Below are 24,803 nucleotides of genomic sequence, written 5' to 3'. Positions count from 1 at the left end.
GTTGACATAAGAACAGTTTAATAATTGGAGTAAAATAAAATAGTAATAATAACAACAACAATAATAAAAGAATATACAAAGCAAGTGACGCACGATGCAATTGCTCACCACCCGCTGACCGATGCCCAGCCAGTCCCCAAGCAGCGGCCCCCCCGGCCAGCTTTCCCCCAGTTTATGTACTGAGCATGACGTCACATGGTATGGAATGTCCCTTTGGCCAGTTTGGCTGTGCCCCCTCCCAGCTTCTGGTGCACCTGCAGCCTTCTCAGTCGGTAGAGCATGGGAAGCTGAAAAGCCCTTGACTAGTGTAAGCACTACCTAGCAACAACTAAAACATCGGTGTGTTATTAACATTATTCTCATAGTAAATCCAAAACACAGCACTGTACCAGCTACTAGGAAGGAAATTAACTCTATCCCAGCTGAAACCAGGACAAACAGTCATAAAAAATGTCAATAACAACTTTAAGTTGTTTAATAACAAATAATGTTTATAGTCATGTAAACTCATTTGTTCAGCTAAGTCAAAACTAGCAACTTATAAAGCACAAGCACTATACAGACATTGCTATCAGGAAGTTAAAAAATGTCTTGCAGTGTCATAGTCCTCTCTTTAAATTTATAGGGCAATTTAGTATTAGGACGAACAGATGCAGCACCATCTTTTCTAGGTCCCTGTAGCCTAAAGCTTTCTGTTATGTTTTGGTCAGAAGGCAATTGTTTAAAAAACCCCTTTCTCTCTCTTTTAAAATTAAGTGGAGTATGTGACTTTGCCTGATAAAATGTGCATTTTTGTCATGTTCTGAGACTGGGTATATTTTTTTTATTGTTTTTTTCAAAAATAATTAAACCAACTCTGTCCATGACACTGAAGACAAAGAAGCCTCACTGATCTTGGAAAAAATTACCTTTCCATTTATCAAATATGGAACAATCTTTAGTATTTATAATCTCCCAACTGGAAAGTTATATATTTAGCTATATTGGTATTCAAACAACATCAGGATAGAGCTCTATTTTATTTTTTCAGTTACTGTAGATTGGCTAAACTAAGAAAAAAGGTTTTTTCAAACTTCCATCCCTGTAATCTGAACGTGAGATTTAAGATTTTGGGCTCAGATAGCATCAACAGTATCGTTCATTAAGTTTTGATATGCATATAAAAAAATGCATGTTCTTAAATACTTGCAAATTCCAATTAATTAAAACTTAGGAACCAAAATAGGAGTATGAAAACTAAGTGTTTTATTGAATCTAGGTCTAAATGTGGAACCAAATCTTGCTGCCTTTACCATCTCTGTCATCTTTTTGCCCTCAAGTTAGGGTCATAGTTAATAGCGGCAGTCTAATTTTCAATAGAACTACAAGCCCAAGAATATGTTCACATAAGCATCCTAGGAATTACTGCTTTCACAGCAATCTATCCCATTATCCTGCCCCAAGACAAGATTAACTTTGTCCAGGCCTAACCTCTCTTAGAGCTTCCAGTGATGATAGCTCAATAAACTCCTCAGTACTTAGCTTTTCCTCATAATTATCTGAATCTCCCTTCCTGCAATGTAAGGTAACATGTTGCTTCATCAGCACATAATATTGTGCCCATCTTTGCAACAGCCAGCGTATAAATAAGGATGATGATCACACACACCCCCCTTTTCACTCAGGATGACTTACTTTATTGTTGATGAATTCTCTGTAGCATCTGATTTGCATCTCTCAAATGTCAAAATTAAATCTTTGTATTTCACATCTTCTCTACATCTGAGAAGGAGAAAAATGTAGTCTCTTCTCTGCAGCAATCTGTAGCATATTAAGGATGCCTACCTCTCTCAGACTTCTCCTTGAACTAACAAACTCCTTCTCTCCAGTCTTTTCAGATGTCAGGCTTTCTAGATTTGTGATTGATTTCATTGCTTTAATCCAGACTTTAATTAGTGCACATCCTTCTTGAAGTGTCTAAAATTGGACACAGAATTCCAGCTGGGGCTTTCGTGGTTCCGTACAAAGCAGGATTACCTCACGTGTCTTACATCACCTCATGTGTTTGGACATCTCCGCATGATGGTTCTCCTTTAAGCAAAAGCACGGCACCGTTGGCGACTGCTTACCTTGGGATTCACTGTAACTCCAAAATCATTTCTGTGGAACTGCTGTGTAACTGGTAGTTCTCCGCCCTGAATGTATGCAGTTAATAATACAGTGCTGGGTTTGTCTCTACTCAGTTGCATCCTGGGTTTTTTTGTTGCTGTTTTTTGTTTTTAGAATGTGTCCCCTGTTTGTCAAAATCATTCTGAACTCTAAGCCTGTTCTCCACAGCAGGTGCAGATTCTCCCAGCTTTTGGGAAAGGGGAAAACAAAGCTTGCCTTGAATTCTTCACAACTAAGTCAGTATAAAAACACATTGGAAGAAAACATACGAACTGCAAACTGCAAAAATGGTGACACCCATACTTTGCACTCAAGCAAAAAGAGATCTTTACTAATCAATGCTGTCTCTGACAGAGGTACATAAAACTTGTCAATGTTAAATAAATGAACTGCATTTCTATAACTGTAATGAAAACTGCATGGAACACAAGGATTTTTCTTCAATACTTTTAGAGGAAATTATGTAGTTACAAGAATGCCAGTCGCTCATTTTGAGTGACATAAATGCAAGGTAAAAATGACTGTATCTGTAAAATTATCACTGAAATATAACTGCTTATCCACTTTATTTTTAAAATAGGATGTCATGGATGAGGCGAAAATACCACCCGACAAGTGTAATCTTGATTCTGTGGCAACACGTGACAGAAGTAGGTTTTGTAACAATTTATTAATGCTACATCTTGACCTAGTTATTTGGGGTACTTACTGTATGAATATGTTAAGTTTCCTTTACTCAGCAGTTAAACCCAACCTGGAAACAGAGAGATCCCTCAAGATGACTCATTCTTTCAGAAACACGCAAGAATGGTTCGGGGGAACAGCATTCCAGCGCACCGGGGATGAAAAGGGCAGAAAGAGGGACTGCTCAAATAGTTAATTGCGAGCGAAGCTCGGATGTAGCTATGCTTTGGTGTCTGAAGGCCCGTTTGGGCCGTGGGATAGCCCTGCTCTGAGGTGCAGTTTGTACATGCGAAACACGGGCCACAGGACAGGAAGGTACCGGGTGCTGAGGCGAGCAGGGTAAGCACAGCCGGTCCTGAGAGAAGCGGAGCCAAGGGGCAGGGCAGGGAGGCCTATGGGAGCGCCGCACATAGAAGAAGTAGCCGATACGTGGACGCTTCGCCAACTCGGCTTGGGCCGGGCGTTATCGGGCCGGGCCCGCCCGGCAGGAGGGGTCCCGGCCCTGCCCTGAGGGCTGGCGAGCAGAACCCGGCTCTCCCCTTAGGAGTCTGTGAGTCCCCCGGGTTCCCCGTCTCCGCCCTTTCGACCCTCTCGCCAGCTGGGATCCAGGCTCCGGGGCGTAACAGCAACCGCAGGGGCACACCGGCCAAAGACGGACGGGACGAGCCCCGCCGCCACCCTCACGGTTACCGACCCGTGCGCTAGCAGCGGCTTAGCACCAGCGCCCCGCTGAGAAGCACTGCGCATGCGCCCGCCCGTCGGCGGGCAGGGCGTGCTGACGGAGGGACGGGCAGGCAGCTTCACCGCCACTACTGCGCAAACTCCCCCGTCGGCGCATGCGCGCACGGCCCTGCGCCGCGCAGCCGCCTGCCCTTTCCCTCCTCCCTGCCCCCCCCCTCAGGTGGCGATGGCAGCGAGTGACGGGGAAACGGCCCAGCAACAAGTGAGCGGCGGTGGGGGTGAGGGGGGCTGCGGGGAGCAGCGCGTGTGCGCTCGGGGTGTCACGGTCCCGCCCCGCGGCGTCCTCGGTCAGGCAGCATGAGCGCCGCCTCGAAAGCGGTGGCTTCTGGTGGCTTCTGGTGAACCCCGGCCTTGCGAGGGGCTCCGTGCCCACGGGCCGCCGTGCGGCCCAAGTGGCAGCGCGATTGTCTTTGTTCAGGCACCAACGGGTGGCTGCATATTTGCACTGAAGAGCCATTTCAGGTGTCCAGTTTGTAGGTGGAAGGTGGCCGTCCGGTTTTTACGGGAGCTTGCTGGATAAATTTATTCAGTCTTAGTAAGAACTAGTGCCAGGGCCTTGGGGTTTTTCTCCTGCTGGGGGATGACCCAGCTAGGAGGGGCACTGGTTGGGAACTGCAGGGATGTGTTGTAGCTGCCCCGTGTCACTTTACTCACCTTGTCACTGCTGAGATATACAGGATTATCCATAGAAATGCAAAAGCTGGTGTGTGTACGGAAGAACTGAGCGAAGTTTGCTTATGCTGTGAATCGGGACTGGATCCCCAATATTTATGGCCTTCCAGCGTACTGAGTCTTGTCATGTTTGTAAATAAGCTGTAGAAGAGCAAGACTTAAAACTGTGATTGGCATGTAAGGTTGTGGGCTTTGGGGGCGTTTATTTATTTTTGCATAACGGTTTTTCTAGATTGATGAAATTGAAGCCCTTTCATCCATATATGGTGAAGATTGGTGTGTTGTTGATGAAGATGAAAAAATCTATTGCATTAAGATTAATGATTGTCTGGATCAACCAAAATGGACCCTCTGTCTGCAGGTATAGTGGCGTTAAGGAGTTTGGCACAGAATTTGCAGTTGGACTGATGCAGGCAAAATCTTGTGCCTGCATGAAGCCCTTTTAAATACAATGCGTTATCTACTCTGATGGATTAAGGAGCTTTTGGATTGGAATCTGTGATAGACTTTAGAGTGATTGTTCCTGTAACACATCAATGTGCTTGTGACATCTTCAGTAGTTACATATCCTAATTCCATACCTGACAAAAACTAATTTCAATGTTATTCTTCAAAGACTAATTTTTAAAATACTTTTTACAATGACTTTGTGTAGGATGCCTCAGTGAATCTGCTGCAATTGCTTCGAGATTTACTTTCTGGAAAGTGTGGATACAAAATGAAATTCAGATCAACTTAACTGAATAACTTGCTGCTTTATGTTTACAGAACTGAAAACAGTAAGTTTACTTAGTGGAAGAAACACTGTAGTGTCTACTTATGGAAGTGCAGTGCCACTTAAATAAGTCCAGTAACCACGTACGCAGCTCCTTTCAAATTTCTTCTGCACTTTATTTTGCATGACACTTCATCTACAAAAATTGCACCATGAAATGTAATATTTGTATGCATTACCATTATTGGAATACTAAATACAGATATTCAGGTTTTCTTGTCATTCTGTAACAACATAGCCAACTATTTTCTTCATTTGTAACACTGATTGTAGTCCTAGTGCTCGACATCAGAGGCCATCAGTAAAGGTCAGCTAGCTGAGAGGAGTAGTCCAGTGAATACTTATCCTGAAATATCTTTCAGGTGATTTTGCCGCCAGGATATCCAACTGCAGAGCCACCTATTTATCAACTAAAGTAAGTGTAATTTTCTTTCAAATATTTGTATTTCTTTTTTGAATTACCACTGTTAATTGTTTACAGTGTAAGTTGAAGTTTAGTTAACTCCTTGAATTAAACTATACTGGGGGATGGGGGATGTTTCCAGCAAGAATATTCTATTCTTTCTCCTGAGTTAGCCTGCTGGAACTCCCTATGACAGTTTGCTGTCTTTCCTCAACTCTAATTCTTGCAGCATTATTTTGTGGCAAGGCAGCAATTAGACTGTGGAGGTATGGTGGCTGCTGCCTGTTGTGTTGGACAGTGATGTCTCATCGCTTCCTTGGGTGTCCCTCTCTTGTCTGGATCCTTGTTTCAGATTGTAAGGCACGCTTTTCATCTGAGCCCTGGCTCTTCTTGGGATGGAGCCGTGGCATGTGCCATCTTCCTATTTTCCTTCCCTGCTCTCCCCTTGTCTCCTGACATGTAAACAAGATGGGAATGGAGATGTGTAAGCCAGGTCCCTGATTTGGATGATAGAGGGACTTGCAGGGCATGACACACAACATATCTACTGAGTTTTGGTCAGCAGTATTTACAAGGCAATACAAAATAGCACTGGTAAACTTGAGGCAAAGTTTATAGTTTAATATGAGACCAGGAGAATACAGGTACAGAGCTGAAGGGTCATTCTAAGTATAATAGGTACTATGGTGCTGACTGAGTTGGAAAAGTAAACTAATAATCATAGAATCATAGAATAGTTTGGGTTGGAAGGGACCTTTAAAGGTCATCTAGTCCCATCCCCCTGCCATGGGCAGGGACATCTTCAACTAGATCAGGTTGCTCAGAGCCCCGTCCAACCTGACCTTGAATGTTTCCAGGGATGGGGCATCCACCACCTCTCTGGGCAACCTGTGCCAGTGCTTCACCACCCTCAGCGTAAAAAATTTCTTCCTTGTATCTAGACTAAATCTACCCCCCTTTAGTTTAAAGCCATTCCCCCTTGTCCTGTCGCAACAGGCCCTGCTAAAAAGTTTGCCGCCATCTTTCTTACAAGCCCCCTTTAAGTACTGATGGGCTTACTAATACGTAAGGTGACTCTGGAGTGACAATGGCCTACCATGAAAAACAGGTCCAGCTTTCTTACCTGAGGTAAGAAAAGGCAGCCCAAGTTCGGAGTCTTGAAGGAGAACTGGGTGATCATGTTTTTACCAAGATGTTTACAGCTGGAATCTTGTTAAGTGGGAATGACTGACAATGTTTTATTTTCAAGGTGTTTGTCACATTGATTTTAAAATGAATGTTTGCTGAGGTGTTGGAATCAGTGTATGGGCACAATTTTCATTGTATTTCTTTTCATTCTAGTGCCCCTTGGCTTCAAGGACAAGATTATATGGAACTAGCAAATAGCTTGGAAGAAATATATGTGTAAGTTAGAGAGTGTGGAATATAGTAAAGGGGGACAATGTATTTTCAGTTTCATGCCCTGCTCAATGTATGCTTTTGAAGTACCTGCATGAACTAGTAGTTGTGAAGTGATTGCTACAATAGCCATAAAACAGCAGGCATCTTTTATAAATCTAACAATTAAAGATGCCGTGTATTTACTAAGCATTTTGCAAGAACAAATTGTGTTAAACTCTGACAAATTTCTTTTATATTGTTTAGACCTGGTGTTCTATAAGGATAGAAGTCTTCATTTTGACTCCCTTTAGAATCTATGAGATTGCTTATGAATTGGTGCTATGAAGTATGAGGTTTCTGCATCTATTCTGCATTTGAATGTTAAACCGCAGGATGTGGAAACATTTGTTCGTGTCTTAGAGCGTAAGTGGCAAAACAGTTTTTCTTAAAAGATAGCTAAGGGATAAGTAGGTTTTAAAACAGATTAAACACGTGCAGAATCTATTAACTAGAATCTGTAACGTGGCAGACTGTTTATTATCACAGTGTGCAGCTAACAACAACACATAATGAATGCATGAGAATAAACGGAACATTTAGAAATACTCAAATTACGTGTTTTTGAATTGCTGTGAAATTGGGGTAGTAAATGTAGTAATTTTATATGGTTTACTTAATTTTTTCAGATCCCAAAGATAATATAAACTAAATGAAATGAAAATATGTCATAAGGAAGCACAGTCACGCCCAAAATACTGAAATCTGAACATCTTGCATAAGAAATGTTTTTTAATGCCATAAAATACAGAAGAGAGCACTTAGCTTGCATGAGGGTTTTTTATCTAATTACTCAGTTACCTTGATTAACTGGATTTCTTATCTACTTAAGCAACAGATAATTTAAGCAAGTAAAATTGAATTTGAAGTGTTAAAAATGCACAAGGATTTCAAGTGAAAAGTTCTATGGGATCATATTAACCTCAGTTGTTCAGTGGAGCAAAAAGGACAGAGATTGTCCTTAACTCTGTCCAGATTCATAGGGTTTGCTGGAACCAGAGGTAGAGCTGCTGTAAGTGGTTCTTCAAATGTCCTGAGCATCTGGCGCAAGTTGCCGTATGAGGACTGTGAGGAGAAGTAGCAGGATTGTGAAGCACTTTTTTCTTTTTTCTTTTTTTTTTTTTTTCTTTTTTTCTTCCCCCCCTGCAGTCTTGTAGACTGTTAAATTGTGGTGGTTAGATCAGTCCCTTGCAGCTCCATTCTGTCTGTATCAGTTGCTGTTCAGAGTCCTCCCTGGTCTCCTCTCATTTTCGTTTCTTCAGCAGGAAGTGAATGTGTTTGTACTTTAGGCCATATATGTCATTTTAGTCTGTTCAGAAACCTTCCAGGGTAGTCACTGATGTGCACAGTGTTTGTGAAAGCCTTTTATCTATCCAATGTCTAAATAGTTGTCAAGTAAACAGAGGTACTCCGCATTGTTTACAATGTGTTTTTACCAGGTTTCAAGTCCCTAGTGATCTAAATTACTTAGTTCTGCAATCTAAAACAATATGAACTATACTGTCCATCACTGTCTTCTCAAGGAGGTGGATAAAGCAGATAATTAGAGATCACAAATCTGTTTTGGGAGACCCAAAGTTCTTAGAAGTTAAAAATGTAGCAAATATTTGAATTTCTTTTTCTTTTTCTCCAGATATTTTTCTGGTAAGACTTTTATTCAATTCTGTTTCATGACTTAGACACAAGTAACAAGAAAAATAGCAACATAGAAAGGTAACCTTTGAGACTAAGTGTAATTTGTGAATAGGCAGAAACTGAAATTGGGTTATAGCTGAAGAAGTTGCTATTTACTTGTGCAAAACAGAGAAATCTTATTCATTGTCTAATCTCTCTGATTCCATCATTAAAACAAATATAGTTCTTCATGTATTAAAGTAGTGTCCTGGTTTCAGCTGGGATAGAGTTAATTTTCTTCCTAGTAGCTGGTACAGTGCTGTGTTTTGGATTTACGATGAGAATAATGTTGATAACACACCGATGTTTTAGTTGTTGCTAAGTAGTGCTTACACTAGTCAAGGGCTTTTCAGCTTCTCATGCCCTGCCAGAGAGAAGCTGGGAGGGGGCACAGCCAGGACAGCTGACCCAAACTGGCCAAAGGGGTATTCCATACCATGTGTCATCATGCTCAGTATATAAACTGGGGGGAGTTGGCCCGGGCTGCTCGGGAACTGGCTGGGCATCGGTCGGCAAGCAATTGCATTGTGCATCACTTATATATTCTTTTATCATTATTACTACTATTTTTCCCTTCCTTTTCTTCTTTTGTCTTTATCTCAACCCATGAATTTTACTTTTTTTTTTCTCCCTGATTCTCTCCCCCATCCCACTGGGGGGCGGGGGGAGTGAGCGAACGGCTGTGTGGTGTTTAGCTGCCTGCCGGGTTAAACCACAACAAGTAGTGCTTCTGTATGATAAGAAGCAGCATGAAATCAGGACATTGAATTGTTCTGGAGTTTGTCCAGATTTTGAAGACAGAGCTACAAGGTTATAAATTCCTTATTTTTGCTTGAATGTTTTTCTTAAAGTATGTATATTTGTTTGAATTTCTGATTGCATTCAGGAGTAGTGCTGTATACATTAAGCAAAGTAAGAGTTTAAAAATGTAATTCCATCACTGACATGTACTTATGTGGTGCCCCGGATGGTGGCAGTAAGAATAAAATTAATGAGAAACCATGAGTTATCTACAGCTCTAAACCTTTAGTTCTGTTTTTGAGACAAACATGCACAGTTCATAAACATATTAAAATATAATTACAAAGGCAACTTTTCGGGACACCATTTTAAATATATTTTGGGTTGTTTGGGTCCTCCTGCACATTAAGGCAGTGTTTCTTAACTCTGAATATGCACATAAAAAACATGTTCATCTCATCCTCCCCCAGTAGCTTAATACACACCTGTGCCCCCTGACTAAGGACTCCTAGACCTAAATCCTTACCTCCGTGTCCTATAGGACTGCTTGTTACCCTAACTCTAGCATATCAGTCCCATGCTCCACTGTGTCTACTGCCACTGACCTACTATCACAGTCCACCAAGATCAGCCTCTGGTGTGTGTGCACTGACTGCTTGAGGGGGAAGAGAAGTGGCACTGTTCCAAGGAAGAGCCCCCCTCCCGAACATGAAGGGAAAGAGTCCCCTACAGCCACAGAGCGGCTGAAGGAGCTCACCACTGGCAGTGCGGTACTTTTTGTAGAGAAAACTGATCCAGGGCAAGCTCTAAGGCTAGACATCCTGTCTTGGTATTCTTTTGAAAATACTGAGGACTGTCCAACTTACTCTGCTCACAGTTGCTTTCCCTTTCTTTAGTGGCCAGAAAGTTTCCGTCAGTTGCCTGTTTTCCTCCAGCATTGGTGCTTTTAATGTTTAAAAAAAAAAAAAAAGCAAGCCACAAAGAGAGTATGTAATGATGCAGATATCATGTGTTTCACCCAGTGAACTACTAAGACAGAACTTTCCACAAGCCTGTCTAAGCTCCTTATCTCACTAGATTATAATGTTCTATTTCTGCATGTCTGAAATCTGTATGTTATTTGGTGTACTTTCCAAGCGAAATCCACAAAAATGATTCTTTGTTCACTCTGAGTTTTCACTTCCAGACAGAACCTTGGTGAAAGTATACTTTATTTATGGGTGGAGAAGATACGAGAAGTTCTGATAGAAAAGGCACAGTCATCAGATCCAGGTACTTCAGAAAATACACGGGTTTTTCAGTTTCCTTCTTGTTCAACTGCAAAGAAAGATTTCATTACAAGTTAAAGCTTTATGCCCAGTTTTGTATTGGATCTAAATAACAGAAAACAACAGTCTCCAGTGTCATGGCTTACTGTTTTACAGTGATAGCTTCCCTTTCTAAAAAGCAGTAGAGCAAAAAAGGAAGGGGGTGGCCTCAGTGAACTAGAACAAGGTCCTCAATTCTCTCAGGAATTAAATTACTTTCATGAAAGCAGAGTGCTGCACACAGATACATTATGCATTGTCCTCTGTTCTGCAAAGGAATCATTCATATCAGTAATTAATTTCTGGTGCTGAGTGCACTCTTGGAGGATTGGAATTAGCCTCAAGAGAAGATAAACTTCAGTGGAATATACAGACAAATGACCAAGTAGTCTGTCTTAATTGCATTTTACTATATTGGGATAAGAAGTACATCATCACTAGAGTTGCAGTGATTCTTCTGCTGGTACTCTTATAGTGATAGTGTTTGTGTAAATTCACAGTTGTTCTTTCAAAAAGTAGGGGTTTTTGTGGGTTTTTTTGTGCATTAAAATGCTAAACTGCTATGAAATGCATGAGTGACATGCATGCATGCACTTGTGGCAAAAGGAAATAGAAATATTTTTCTGTCATGGATGTTAGCTTAGTCCTGTGAGGAATAAAAGACTGAAGAGGAAAAAAAAAAGTGTATTTTCAGTGCTTCTTCATGATAAGGTCTAGTTTTAGTCTTTCAATAAACTGTGCATTTTGTTGCTACATCACAGACATTTAAAAAGTCATTTTTCATTGACACGACTAAAGGAGTGGATACTGAGAAGTGGAAATTTTACTGACAATATTGGAAGTTTATTGGGTGTTTCGACATCAACCCTGTGGCTTCTACTTAATACATCTAATGATTTTTCTAGGCCTTTTGAACATGCTATATCACCTCTCTGCTTTTTTATTGAAAATACCTATGTTATAAAAGCTGCATCATCACCACATCATAAGCCCTCTAAATAGGAAATTAGATTGTGATATATTAACTTGTCTGTATGGTAGAGTCCTTCTAAATCCAGTTGCCAGAGCACTAGCTGTGTGTGATATTTACTCTTTTGCTATTGACTATTATTTTTTGTATGTCCTATGCATGAGGGAAAATAGGATTTTTGGAATCCCAGAGTGCTTGAAACATGTCCAGAGAGATGTTTCAAGTATGATGATTTTATAACCTCATGAAGTAGCATTAACAACAGGTTTATGTTTTTCCCAAAATGACCAATAAATGACTGGAGTTCTTGTGAAACATCAGATTATTTTGGTCTCTCAATTCAGATATGGTAGCATTGTAAATGTTTAATGGAAATGGTAAACATTATTGTTCTTTTCTTCTTAGAAATAGTAGTTAGGTAGTACTGAAACAGAAGATATTATGCAAGGATCCCATAGCATGAGTATTGTATTCCTAATTCTAAGCAAGATTTTAGTTAATGCTGGACTAAGAATTTCTGGGTTTTGTTGTAATTAATGTTACTATTCTGCATTTCATAATTCTTAATGGCAAACTGGTTTGAACTGAAAAGCCAGAGATTTTTGAGAAAAAGACTTAGAAATTTCATCTTACTTGTCTTACAAAAAAATGTGTAATAAATTCTACTACTTGTATCTTAATAGAACCAGATATTAAGAAAACCAGTGAAGAAGTTGATGAAGATGATGGAGATGATTTTATCCTAGACTATCAGCCCATTCAGGAAGATCCAGTTAAAATGTTAAATTACATTACATCTGAAAGTCAAGAAGGTAAAAAATACTCCCTTGTTAATTCTGATGAAATAATTTAGAAGAGAGAGGCCTTAAGATTCTGTTTTTCTACTTGGCTTTTGAGTAAAATAAATAACATTAAAATTATAATAAAGATTAATAAGAATCGTAAAAAAAATGCAACATATTTTGGTGGTTCTGTATGTCATCTTGTGTACTTAACTTTAACAAATCCCTTTTTTAAAATTGAGACATTCTTTACTTATGTAGCCATATACATTGTTTCACTACCCTTAAAAGAAAACAACCGCTTCCTTGTTTGTGATCAGTACATGAAGAACTGCCATCCATACATCATGGAAACCCAATCACGGATCGAAGGAATACTTTCCAGGCACATCTGGCTCCTGTGGTGACACCCAGACAAGTTAGTAGAGATCAGTTCTACTCTTTTTGTCTGCAGTTTGAGCTTGACAAAATATTGCTGAAATACTTGGGGTTAGCCAAATATATCTGTCTGCATCTTTGTGTGATAATGCTGTCTGAGTAGTCGTCAGTTTCTCGCTTTCGCTGTCAGCTAAGTAGCTCTAAATATCAGCTCTGCAGTGCTTCCTGCTATTCTTTACCATTAAGTGCATTAGATGTAAGAGAATAGGAATATCAAAATTTGTTGGATATTGGCAGATTTATCGTATGATATTTGGAAGCTACCGAGCCTGCCATATGTTACTTGGAAAATTAACTAAAATGGGTTTATAAATGTTTTCCCTCCTTCGGAAAGGAATTCTATTGAGAAATACACTTGGATAATGCATGAGTAAATTTTTTCTAGACCTAAGTGAGAGGGGTAAGCATGCTTCTAGAGTTGTATTTGCCTACAACTAGAAAAAAATTCTGCACTAGTTCCTGTCTCTTACTGGAATCAGTGGTGAGTGTAGACCTAGACAGAGCGCTAGGAAAGGGCAGCTATGTTTTGTTTCCTATCATGCTTCCCCTCTTTCAGCAGTTTAACACAAGGTAAAGAAAGTATCCTTGTGTTTAATATTACTGATTTATTTTTTTTTATCCTCTGTGGAATTTGTCCAGTTGCTTCTTGCACCAGAATTAACTTTGAGAATCAACAACATTGTATGAAAATATGCCTTTCTGTGTTTGCTGTGAATCAGCCACTCATAATTTTGGTGCACCTCTCCGATTTCTCTATGCAGTTTGGATTTTTATAGACATCTATCATATTTTGTAGACCTTAGTTTTCTGTTTTCCAGGCTGAAGACCCCCAGTCCATTTTGGTGCTTTGTAGATGTAGGCTGTTCTGCACAGCCTATGTATGCTCCAACCTTTTTATGATGCAGACTAGAACTATACACAACACTGAAGATGCAATCACTCCAAGGATTTATAGAGTGGTGTAAAGAGTTTTTCTGTTTTCCATGTTCTTTTCCTAGTAATACCTTTTAGTTTACTTTTTTGACCTCTACTGAGCAGAGTGGTGTTTTCATAGAAATGTCTGTTACAACCCCAAGGTCTCTTTGCAAATGCTGATAACTAGTTTGGAGTCACTTTGTATGTCACTTTGTGTCTGTTAACATCAGTCTCCTTTGATGATCCCTGTTTAGTGTGGAAACTACTGACGTACTCATCTTTTCTTGTCATTAACTGAGAGTTGAACCTTGAGAGGATTTTCCTCTTTCCTTTTATCCAATTCTAGCTTTTATTTTAAGAATTTTTGGTAAGGGATCTTGTCAAATGCTTTTTGAAATTCCAGGTAAGCTGGATCAGCTACATGCTCAGTGACTCTGAAAGAATGTTGACAGATTGACAGAGTTTTGAGGCATATTTCTCTATATAAAAGCTGTAACATTTTAAGCTGTCTGTGATTTTTTTTTTTTGTTGTTTTTTTTTAACTTCATCTCCATTAGTTTGCCTACTATGGACATAAGACCTATTGGTCTTTAGTTCCCTACATCCTTCCTGGAGTACTTTTGAGATGCTGGTAACACATCAGTCACCTTATGCTGCAGAAATAGTTTTAACTGGTAGGTTAGATATCTTAGCTATAGTTCAACAGCTTCATACTCCAATTCCCTTTAAACTTTTAAATAAATATGATCTGGTTTTGCTGATTTGTTTCTATTTGTTTTATTAGCTTGCTCAACCTTATTCTGTGGTTAGGCTCCACTATATCATCCTTGCCTGACCTTTTAAGTTCATAAATACTGCACATTCATTTAGGTTTTTGTGCTACAGCTGTGTCTTCTTCAAGTGATTCTTTTATATATATTATATATATTTATGTGCTGGAAGTACAGCTCTCTGGTAAGCTTCAGCTTCTTAATGTGTTTGAGGAAAAAATTATTATTAATTTTATTTTTACACCTTCAAAAATGTGCTGTGCTTTTCACATCTATCTTGTCATCTATCTTATTTTTCTCTTATCTGGGTACAACTTGAGCTTTTTTGAACACACTTTCAGCTTTTTTGAACACACTTTCAGCTTTTTTGAGCAGTTCTTTTACTGCTTGCAAAGTGAAAGTAATTTTATTCATTAGGTTAATGTGGAATAACCCCGTGTTTTAAACTACTCAGTACATTACCATTTTCATTAAAGTAGCACTGCACTTCAGGGGCTTTCTTAGCTGTGCGAAGTCCCTATGAACTGTGAGTCCCTATGAACTGTGTTGCTTTAGAAAGGAAAGAAATTGGAATCATTGGCTTAATGTCCTTTTCTCATTTTAAAAACCTCTCAGTCTTTGATCATGATTGTTCCTACTTATGAGGAAGTCTGTACCTACAGACACGGGTTTCCAAAAGGGCGGATCTGTGTCAAGAAATACTACTCGCTTAAAGCAGGTTGTTTCCCTTTCGCATGCAAAGACATTCTTAATTTCTTCTTTTATGATTTTTTTTTTTTAAAGACAACATATACTCAATAAACCCAGGAATTTCCAGTCAAGACTTATTGGTATGTGGTTAGTATAAAGATAGAGCAATTCCCCAAGTGTCAAATCCATCTTGTTTCACAGAGCCTTGCTTGTGAGGTGATTGGTCTTCAGACTGCAGGGAAGCTTTATTGTGGTATGGAACTCTTTTTTTCTGAAAGAAAGCCAAGAGGTGGGGAATGGGGTAAACACTGCACCTGTAATGAAAGCTGGCTTCTTTACCAGCTGAAGTGATTAGTGTGTGCCCATAATACTTTATCTGCATAATCTATATGCTGCAATGATATTCATCGATATTTTAAGACAGTACACAGATTGCTCCTTTATTGAGTATTTTTAATAGTGGAACTTGACTTCTAATGTAGTTTTCAATAATGATAGCCAGAGTAATACTGTAGTTACTTACGTAACAGAATATGTTACCATAGACCTTATGGGGCAAAGAAAGTGATAGGCATATTTCAGGTAGCAGGCTATATTTAGTACCATTGCTTTTCCTTGTCTCAATTTGGCTTATTCTGACATTTAGAATGTATGTGGTTCTTGGACTTGACACTGATTTAGTAAGGTGGGGCTAAGAACTGATCTGTTGTTTAAGCATCCTGTGTCTTTTATGAGCAGGTGCCTCGTTGACATGTAGAGAATTACATCCCTTAATTCCCTAAAGCAGGAATAATAGAAGGGGGAACAGGAGGAAAAAAAAAAGGCTCAGGAGCTACAACAGGAAAAAGGATAAACTGTTGCTTAGCTGTAAGATGTCTGTCTTGGAGGTTCATTGCTAATACAGAAACATAATGAATCTTTAAGGTATGTTTTTAGGAGCCTGGTAGCTGACAAATAACTAATGTCAAAGGTGGTGATAATTTCATATGCTTTGTACCCTAAGTCCATGTACTGAAATGTATTTATGGAAGTGTATTAAGTAATACAAGTTGTCTTTCTTCAGTATTCCACTTTAGGGGGAAAAAGGGAGAAAACAGGTGTCTGAAGCAATGTTCTCCATTAATAATAGGAGTTTTTTCATTGAGGTATCTTATATTTGAGGTGATTTTTGTAAGCTGAATTTCTTCCAGAAGAATTGGAAATAGCACAGTATAGCTAAGACAGATATTAAATATGTATATTGATTACTCCTCAGAGACATTTTTCTTCGGAGTGGAAGGCAATTCACTTGCCAAGCATGTTTTCTCAAGCTTTCTCAGCTTCAGTAAGGTTTTGCTCAAAGTAATATTAATTTTGTATTATGTACTAAAACAATGTCTTGATCAAAGCTCTCCTTTTTGCTAGACCAAATTGGAAAGTGTTGACCAATTGCTAGCTTGTTTAATTAGAAACGGAAGATGAACTGATATTTGATAAATGTTTTGAATTTGGTACTTCTTAAGAGCAGAGAGATGGAAATGATGGGAATATGTTTTCTGGGAAATACTGACACTTTCAGTCCCATAATAGAATGTTGTTGTTTTTTTTTTTTTATTATTATTCTTTCTGTGAAATGGAAACTGGGGAAAAAAGTATGCTTGAGGAAAAAGGAAAAACTTGAAATGTAGTAGAGCTTACTAAACATCACACGTTTTTGTGAAATAGGTAAAAGCAGCGTGTAACGGGAAAACGTATGTCAAGTTGTGTTATATTCCAGCTTAATGTTACAGTTCAAAAAAGTAAGCAGGTGTAATTGATACGTAATACCAATTAAAAATGTTTTCTAGATCTTACTGTCTCTCTTGTTTAGTAAAGTGATTTGACACTTCTACATCTTCAGCAATAACATGAATGTACACAGTGTACAAATTCAAGGAACAGCTGTTTTCAGTATCCCAGAAAAATGATTTGAAACTAGCATGAGGGTACTGAGAAGCTGCTTCTTGAGTTATCACACTGAATATTTAATTCATTTTATGTCAAAGTGTAAAACTGTTTCATTATAGTATTAAGAAGGAGATGTTTGTTTAGCAGTGATACTGAGATGGTGTGTATGAAATCCCGATTATAAAAGAAAGCTTACTTCTGTTTTTTTAAAGGTAAAGAGAGTTCTTGAAAAATTGTATGAGAACAAGAAAATTGCAAGTGCTACCCACAACATATATGCATACAGGTGAGAGATGAGTACTGACTTTTTTTTTTTTTTCCCCTCCCCAGTGTTCTTTGACAAATGAGTGCAGGACATGAGAAAAGTAAAATCCGTCAAAGAAATTCCTTGCTATTAAATCTTTATGGGAGTGGGTTTCTTATTTGTATGGTAAAGGTTTTAGGCTGTATTTTGAATTTGAGGTCAAGAAAGTAGAACATATAGTAGGAAATGTGTTAAGGTAGTAAAGCAGCATTGGAAATAAAAAAAGACTGAAAGTCGATGTGAACATGTGTTGTTATACTTTGTGTAGTATGTATGAGCATGGAAATGCTACATCATCCTGAACTAGGTGTGTTTTTACTTGGGCAAAGTAACTTTTTTCCCCCCAACCTTATATTTAGAAATAGCTGAAAATTTTTAGTTGAAATAAGAGCTGAAACAGAAAGCCTGATGCAGACATCTGGCGTATGAAATTACAGCTGAAATACGAGAAACTTCAGGGAAAATGAGAAACAGATAAAAATGAGTTTGGCAATGGTCTGTTTCTGGCAACTTTTGTGAACACAGCTTACGTGAAATGAGTTGGTCTCGGTCCAGATAGTGACGTAGGTTTTCTGAGCAATGTAAGTGACAGTAAAAGGAGCCCCTTTCATTACTGGAGGAACCAGTCGTCTGAAAAAGCATGTATAGACACTGATCCATTCATGCACGTCCTGGCGTGATCCTAATGAAACGTGAAATGAGAGCAAGTGAAAGCTTACTTTACCAAAAAGTCTACCTAAGTAAAACGTTTCTGTAAAGAGGGGATTTCTGTTGTTGCTGATGATGATCTGGCTTCTTTCACTCATACTATCTAAATACACTTCAAAAAAGCAACAGAAACATACTTATTGCTTCGTATTTGTTATCTAGTGCCACAAGCCTCTTTGTCATTGTGTCACGTGTGTATTAACAAAGTTCGGAAATTATGAAATCAATTGGTAACAAACATTAGACCTCTGAACATTACTTCCAGAAAATTAGACCTGGGCAGCTGTCCTTTGTATGAAACAATACACCCCAAAGTTTCCCGGGGTGCCCTCTGAGGAAGGACATGGCATGGAGAATCTGAAGGTAGATTTCAGTAATAGTTTCACACTACTGCTGAAATACAGACCTAATTATTCATAATATTTTTGTCCAAGTTCTTCCGACTTGTGGGTGCGTACCATAATTTGAACCTGTACCTGAAGTTGATTTGAGCTAGGTGTAATTCTTAGGCTAAAAACCTAGGGGTTTTTCTTATTAGGGACTTTATACTGGTAATGAGACTGGAGTTTAACCTGAAGTAGCTAAAGTCTATGTAAAAGCTTCTCAAAACTTGTTCCACTGTACAGATAAATATTTGTGGTTTACCCTAAGCCTCATCCTGTTTTCATGTAAATGTCCTTAGTAGACAAGTAGAATTGATACACGTGTATGAAAGATGAAAGATCCCTGAGACTTCATTAATCATGTCAAAATGTTAGTTGATTTACATTTTTTGAATCTCTTTTATGTTCATTTTTTACTTTTTTAACTTTTTTTTCTTTTTAAGAATATACTGTGAAGATAAGCAGACATTCTTACAGGATTGTGAAGATGATGGGGAGACAGCAGCAGGTGGACGTCTTCTTCATCTTATGCAGGTTATAGAAATTAATCTTTGACTTCTGGAAGTCTTGAAGAGATTTTAAAAATCACTACAATGTAAATAAACTTGTAGAAGATTATTTTAATTCTTGCTCTGCTCTTAGCCAAATAGATGATTGTTTTCTTAAAGGTGAAAGAAAAAAAACAGACTGTTGCATGCCTGTAGTAAATTGGGATTTCCAAGTCTTGGATCATAGAAACAAGTAGTGTTTCATAGGTGGTAGTAATAGTTTGAACAGTTTGAAAGAGAAATAAGTTTTGATTCGTCTGCTTACTATGTGGTGCAAAGTGTATAGAAAATGGAAGACTGGAAGAAGCTGATTGACAGAATGTAACAGCTGACCTATGCACAACCTTTCATTCAGTTTCCTCAAATATTCGTAATAAAAAAAGACACTTATATATGAACTTGCAGAGTAGAGCTTCAAATGCAAAAGGTAGTGGGAGTGAAGGAGTTAAGTTTTTTTACCATTTAATTTGTTTCTTTGTGCTGTTTCCAGTTCTGGGTCCTTAGCCCTCATACTCACATATAATTTAGTTTTCAAGTGTTGAAATAATATTCCCTCGGCCAAGTTGCTACTTAATGTGAATCGAGATTGATAAATTTTGATTGACTGGCATGATGCAAACCCTAGTAAAACCATAAATAAAATATCATAACTACAAGGAACAGCTGGACACATCTTATGCAGTGTCTCAAGTCACTTAGCTATATCAGCACACTAATTACTGGTTTTAATTTTGATTTTTAGATTGATGTCCCCTTCACAACAAGGGTTTTCTTTCCTGTCCTTTGCTTGCTTGCTTGTATATTCTGTTGCTTAATGTGTTATACTCTTATTCCTGGAGACTGTTTTAAAGCTTTCTTTTTTTTATTTCAAAGCTTTCTTTTTTTTCTGAAAAAAATACAATTGATGGAAATATTTTGACATTTTTCATTTAGAACTTTTTGAAACTTCCTAAGTAACTCAAACCTGACTTGGGAAGGAAAACTTACTTTATGTAATGTATGCAACTATATGTGGTAAGTGTGAAAACATCATTGTAATAAAAAAAATGTAAAGAAACAACTCTGCAGTTACTGTACCTCAATTCGTTCTGAGCTTATCAGCTTTTTCTCAGCATGTTAATGTATACTTTTGAAAGTTGTCAGATTTACTGTGTCTAGGCACTTAACTTTTCATAAAAATCCAGTTTAGAAAGTGACATGAAGTTTCCCCTTTCAAATGTGAATGTGTCTTAAATCATATGGATCATCTCTCCATCTGTAGTCCTAGTTATTAGGAATATTTTTGTTCTGGAAGAGTACTTTGTTTCAGATAAACCTAGTGCTTCAGTCAAGATAGCACTTTCCAGTTACAAGAAACTGTATTTTAGATTAATTCTTTCGAATTTAAAGTTACAGTTAAAAAAAACTTCCCAACTACGTTTGGCATTGTTTACTGTGAACAGTTGCTTTAAAGTCTATACATAGACTTTATGGCTGATGTGTAAATGTAGAGTAGAAAATGCCTGTCACAAATCCTGCCCCAATCCTTCTTTCTTTTTTTCGTTTTTTATGTTATCCTTTTCATTTTAAAATTCTAAGAATATTTCTGTTTTCACAAATGATGATAGAATCTTCTAATAGTATTGTTCAAAGTAGTCAAATATATATTTTTTTCTCCTTAAAGGAGACGATGAATGGTTGTTAACATGCTTTATTGATAGCTAGCTCTTAAGGGATTTTTTTCACCTCCACCAAACCACCCTGATGCCTTGCAAACCACAGTGTTTTTGCTCAGCCTTGTGCAATTAAAGCTGTGTGTGCTCTGTCTGGCTCTGAGCCATCTGTATGCATTAGCGTAGTACTGCGCAGGACTTGAGAGAAAGCTGTTCATAAGTGAAGACCTTCCAAAGAGATTTCAGATGCCTTAGAGCGACAAATTCAGGATCGTGGTCACTCATCATGCAAGACTAATTTGAGCAAAAATGCTAACTGGTGATTGTCACTACAATCCGTGTGTTACTACATTCCGTGCAGTAATGTCTATCTTTTATTTTGACAAGATGTGTGTTTCTCTCTGATACTTAGTCAATTGGCATTCCCTGTGTTACTAGTGTTTGCTGATGGTGGGGAGATCTTGAGCACAGAATTGCTGTAAGGCGGGATAAATGCCAGTTTTCAAGTCTAGTCAAGTCACATTTAGATTTTGTGAGAAGTAAAGCTGTCGAAGGCCTTCCATGTTTCTCGCCTTTAATTGCAGTAAGAGAAATCATCACTTCTGTTTAACTCTCTACTTGATTTTGTTACTTAGAGTCTTAAAAAAGCTATATAAAGGTTGTTTAGTTCCTTTCAATCCTAATTGCTAATACAATTATTTCATGTTGTGTGAACTTTATATATGCCTTTTTGAATTCAGAAAGCAACTGCTTCATTGTGAGGTACTAAGACTCAAACCTGGAAAATGCAGAGGTTTTTATGTATTATCCAGGTGCTGTTGCTAAGGCCTGCACATGGCAACAGTGCTAGCTTATGGCATTTTAGGTATCCATATGTATGCCTGTCTCCTGGCTGTTATTAGCCTCATCCAGCACCACTGCCAAAAATGTGGATAGACAATCTGCTTAGTGACAGAGGTTCTCTGAAAATAAGAATTCATCATATCAAAGAATAATAAATGTAACTCAGTAATATTCCCTTTAAGTAATGCCTGAAGCCTTTGACACATGAATGAGCAACTGTAGTGCACATGAAATAGCTTTGTGCCCTTTCTGAGGGATATATTGACTCATTTTACTTTGAATTTACCTTTGGGTAGGAGCTTGGAGAGGGAAACTTGCAACAACTGCTGGCTTTTCATTATTTGTTACCCTCTGATAACAACATATGTGTGACACAGACCTGACTGTAAGTTCTTCTTAAAAATGCAAGACAGTAGACTTTTTCTATGTTTAAAATAGGTGTCAGCAGTAAAACTAGTTCAAGTAAAAAATAACAACTTTTCTTTCTTTCTTTTTTCTTTTTTTAAGCAGATTTTGAACGTCCACAATGTGTTAGTCGTGGTATCCCGCTGGTATGGAGGTATTCTCTTAGGACCAGATCGTTTTAAACATATAAACAATTGTGCAAGAAATGTACTTGTGGAATACAACTATGTACATTCAGCGGTAAGTTCCTGCCACTTAGAATGAAGGCGTTTGTATGTGAACTTGTGTAAATTGTCACTGTTGGATGAAGCCAGAAGAAAAGTAATATTACCTGTGTCATCCCCTGGTTGCTTTGATGCACTGATAGTATGCGTAGGCTCAGTGCAAAGGCTCCTGAAGAACTTTCAGAGAAGTTAGTGACTTGGTTTGTAAGTGTGAGGTGTGCAATAGAAGGGTGGCAGCCGTTGAGGGCATTGATCCAGAACACAAATGTAAGGGTTGGGGGAGGATGGGAAGGGGAAATGCCTCTTTCTGTGTGTTCAGAAAACTGGAAGCTGCTCCTTCTCATGCTTACCTGTGCCACCAGTTCTAGTGTGTAGGCAGACTGAGCTTGGGAATCACTGTAACTAGTAGGCATTTTAAAAATTGAAAACTTTATTAGACCCAAAGAACTTTTCAGAATTATAGATGATAGACACCATTTAAAAAAACAAGACTAGAAGAATTCAAACAAAGTAACATTAACTGTTACAGAAAAGATTAAGGGAAAATGTTTCAAGGGAACTTAAATAACTCGGGAGACAAAGTTCCAAATGTCTTTAAATGGCATTTTACTAATACTCTTGATTTTTTAAACATTTCTTTTCTTCATCCTCAGAACAGCGTATTAGATATGTCTATGTACATTATAGTATGTAATTGGTAACAATAGAAAGTTTAAGACAGTAGGAAATAATTACTAATGGATACTTGAAAAAGTATGCAACTGTCAGTTTTCCTTTTTATATGAAAGTATCTAAGATTGCTGTGGCTGAAAGCTGAGCATTCTTCCCCATTCCTGCCCCTGCACTTTTCAGTTATTTGCTTTTTGCATTTTAGAGGTGCTTGTATATACTTACTGATTTACCTTCTTGGCAGTTTATCAATGTTCTCTTACTTGAAAGCGTTGCTTATAAGATAAAAAGAAACTAACAAGACTCTTAAGCATTATCCCTCAAGAGAAGGTTTAGTACCAAACATGACTTCTTTTTTTTCTATTTTTAACAACTTAAATCAGACTGTATTTCTTTATTGTGTATTAACAAATGTATTTACCAGTGTCCATCAGAAAAATAACAGATGGAACTTAGGGTAATTACTATTCTAGTACCATAGATGTGGCTCTTGGAAGAAGTATTCTTATAGCTAACTCTCTTCAGAATAGCAGAATTCAAACATCCTGTTAGGGTCCGTTTCCCTCCCACGTGCAAGAGATAGAAAGGAGAAGATTAAAATGTCCCAGGTTCTGTCAGATATAGTGGCAGATTCCTTCACCATTTTGGGGAGTGCTTGCGATGAATGCCTACTGAAGAAAAATCTTGTTTTGTCAGAATTGGCAGTCAGAGTAAGCTGTATGTTACAATGTTGATCCAGCAAGACTGACAAAATTTTGTTTTTCCCAGTGTAGGTTTGTTTCACTTAGAGAAGCAGTTTTAAGGTACTGGCGTACAGTATATCTCTTGATAAGGCCACATACGCTCTAGAAGTAGTTTTGCAGTATAGTGTAGATGTATTCCTATACTGGTAACCTCTTCCTTGAGTGGAAGTGGCTTAGATTATTTTTACATTATATACTTCTGTTGGCATAGCTATGGCTAAAATTTTATGATTGCTGAAGGCAGAAGTTTCTAAATAGCAAGATGAGCAGACAAATTAATGAAACTGAGTGGTTAAATATTACACAACTCAAAACTTTCCTAAATCCCAGTGAACTATGAACGCTGTTCATATTGAAAATAATTCTCATGGGTGACCTTGAGAGAATGCTCACAGTATATAAGAACGTTGATTAAATTTTGAAATGCTTGTTTTTCATTTCAGGAAGAATCATCTAAACAAGCAGGAAAGAGCAAAAAGATAAGGAAGGACAACAAGAAGAGAATAGAACACTAATTTATTTTTTAAACTATAAAAGATTATTTTGCACATATTTATACAAAGAAAACATGGACACTATTGCCTTATACAATACAGCAGACATTTTGTATTCAGAAGAGAATTCAGTAAAGCTATAGATATATTTTCATCTTGTCCTGTGATTTCTTCGGCTGTTGTGAAGTAGAGCTTAAACACAAGTTTTCTGTATTCTTACACATTTCAGCTCTTTGCTTTGAGGGCATTGTAACATCTGGAACCATCTCCAGGAAAGCAGGGCTCCATCATGCGTAACGGTTACTTGGGAAGAGAAATGCCATCACTCCAAACGTCCCCCCCTTCCTTCTTCTTCCCCCAGCTTTATATGCTGAGCATGACATCATATGGTGTGGAATATCCCTTTGGTCAGTTGGGGTCAGCTGTCCCAGCTGTGTCCCCTCCCAACTTCTCGTGCACCCCCAGCCTGCTCGCTGGTGGGGTGGGGTGAGAAGCAGAAAAGGCCTTGACTCTGTGTAGGCACTGCTCAGCAGTAACGAAAACATCCCTGTGTCATCGACACTGTTTTCAGCACAAATCCAAAACATAGCCCCATCCTAGCTACTATGAAGAAAATTAACTCTATCCCAGCCAAAACCAGCACATACCACCGAAAAGGAAAGTCTGTGGCCTGGTGCTGTATGGCCTTGGGGAGCCTGGTCCTGCCCGTGCAGTTCTTGGTCATCCTAGATAGGGCCTGCCTGGTGACATAAGAAAG

At 38.4% G+C, this 24,803-nt stretch overlaps 1 protein-coding gene across 2 annotated transcripts; it reads left to right on the top strand.

Annotated features, from left to right (window-relative positions):
• Positions 1-3,725: 3,725 nt before the first annotated feature.
• Positions 3,726-24,200, top strand: IMPACT (impact RWD domain protein). 2 transcript variants are annotated; one of them, XM_076329818.1, is made up of 11 exons: positions 3,726-3,775; positions 4,478-4,606; positions 5,383-5,435; positions 6,765-6,827; positions 10,462-10,547; positions 12,236-12,364; positions 12,655-12,752; positions 17,286-17,359; positions 18,912-19,002; positions 22,022-22,156; positions 23,996-24,200. In XM_076329818.1, the coding sequence occupies exons 1-11, from the start codon at positions 3,740-3,742 to the stop codon at positions 24,065-24,067; spliced, it is 966 nt and encodes a 321-aa protein (XP_076185933.1). In that variant the 5' UTR covers positions 3,726-3,739; the 3' UTR covers positions 24,068-24,200. The 2 variants fall into 2 exon arrangements, with proteins under 2 accessions (XP_076185933.1, XP_076185934.1); XM_076329819.1 differs by lacking the exon at positions 6,765-6,827.
• The last annotated feature ends 603 nt before the right edge of the window (positions 24,201-24,803 follow it).

Source organism: Aptenodytes patagonicus, chromosome 2 (assembly GCF_965638725.1).
Source record: "Aptenodytes patagonicus chromosome 2, bAptPat1.pri.cur, whole genome shotgun sequence".
NCBI classification, from domain to species: domain Eukaryota; kingdom Metazoa; phylum Chordata; class Aves; order Sphenisciformes; family Spheniscidae; genus Aptenodytes; species Aptenodytes patagonicus.
This window is presented reverse-complemented; position numbering and strand designations above follow the sequence as displayed.

What these genes read in the sequence shown, in the direction of transcription:
- IMPACT (XM_076329818.1), top strand. Translation starts at nt 3,740, where the DNA reads ATGGCAGCGAGTGACGGGGAAACGGCCCAGCAACAA. An exon ending in GGGAAACGGCCCAGCAACAA is followed by an intron (nt 3,776 to 4,477) that starts GTGAGCGGCGGT and finishes CGGTTTTTCTAG; the next exon opens with ATTGATGAAATTGAAGCCCT. An exon ending in CTGTGGTGACACCCAGACAA is followed by an intron (nt 12,753 to 17,285) that starts GTTAGTAGAGAT and finishes GTTTTTTTAAAG; the next exon opens with GTAAAGAGAGTTCTTGAAAA.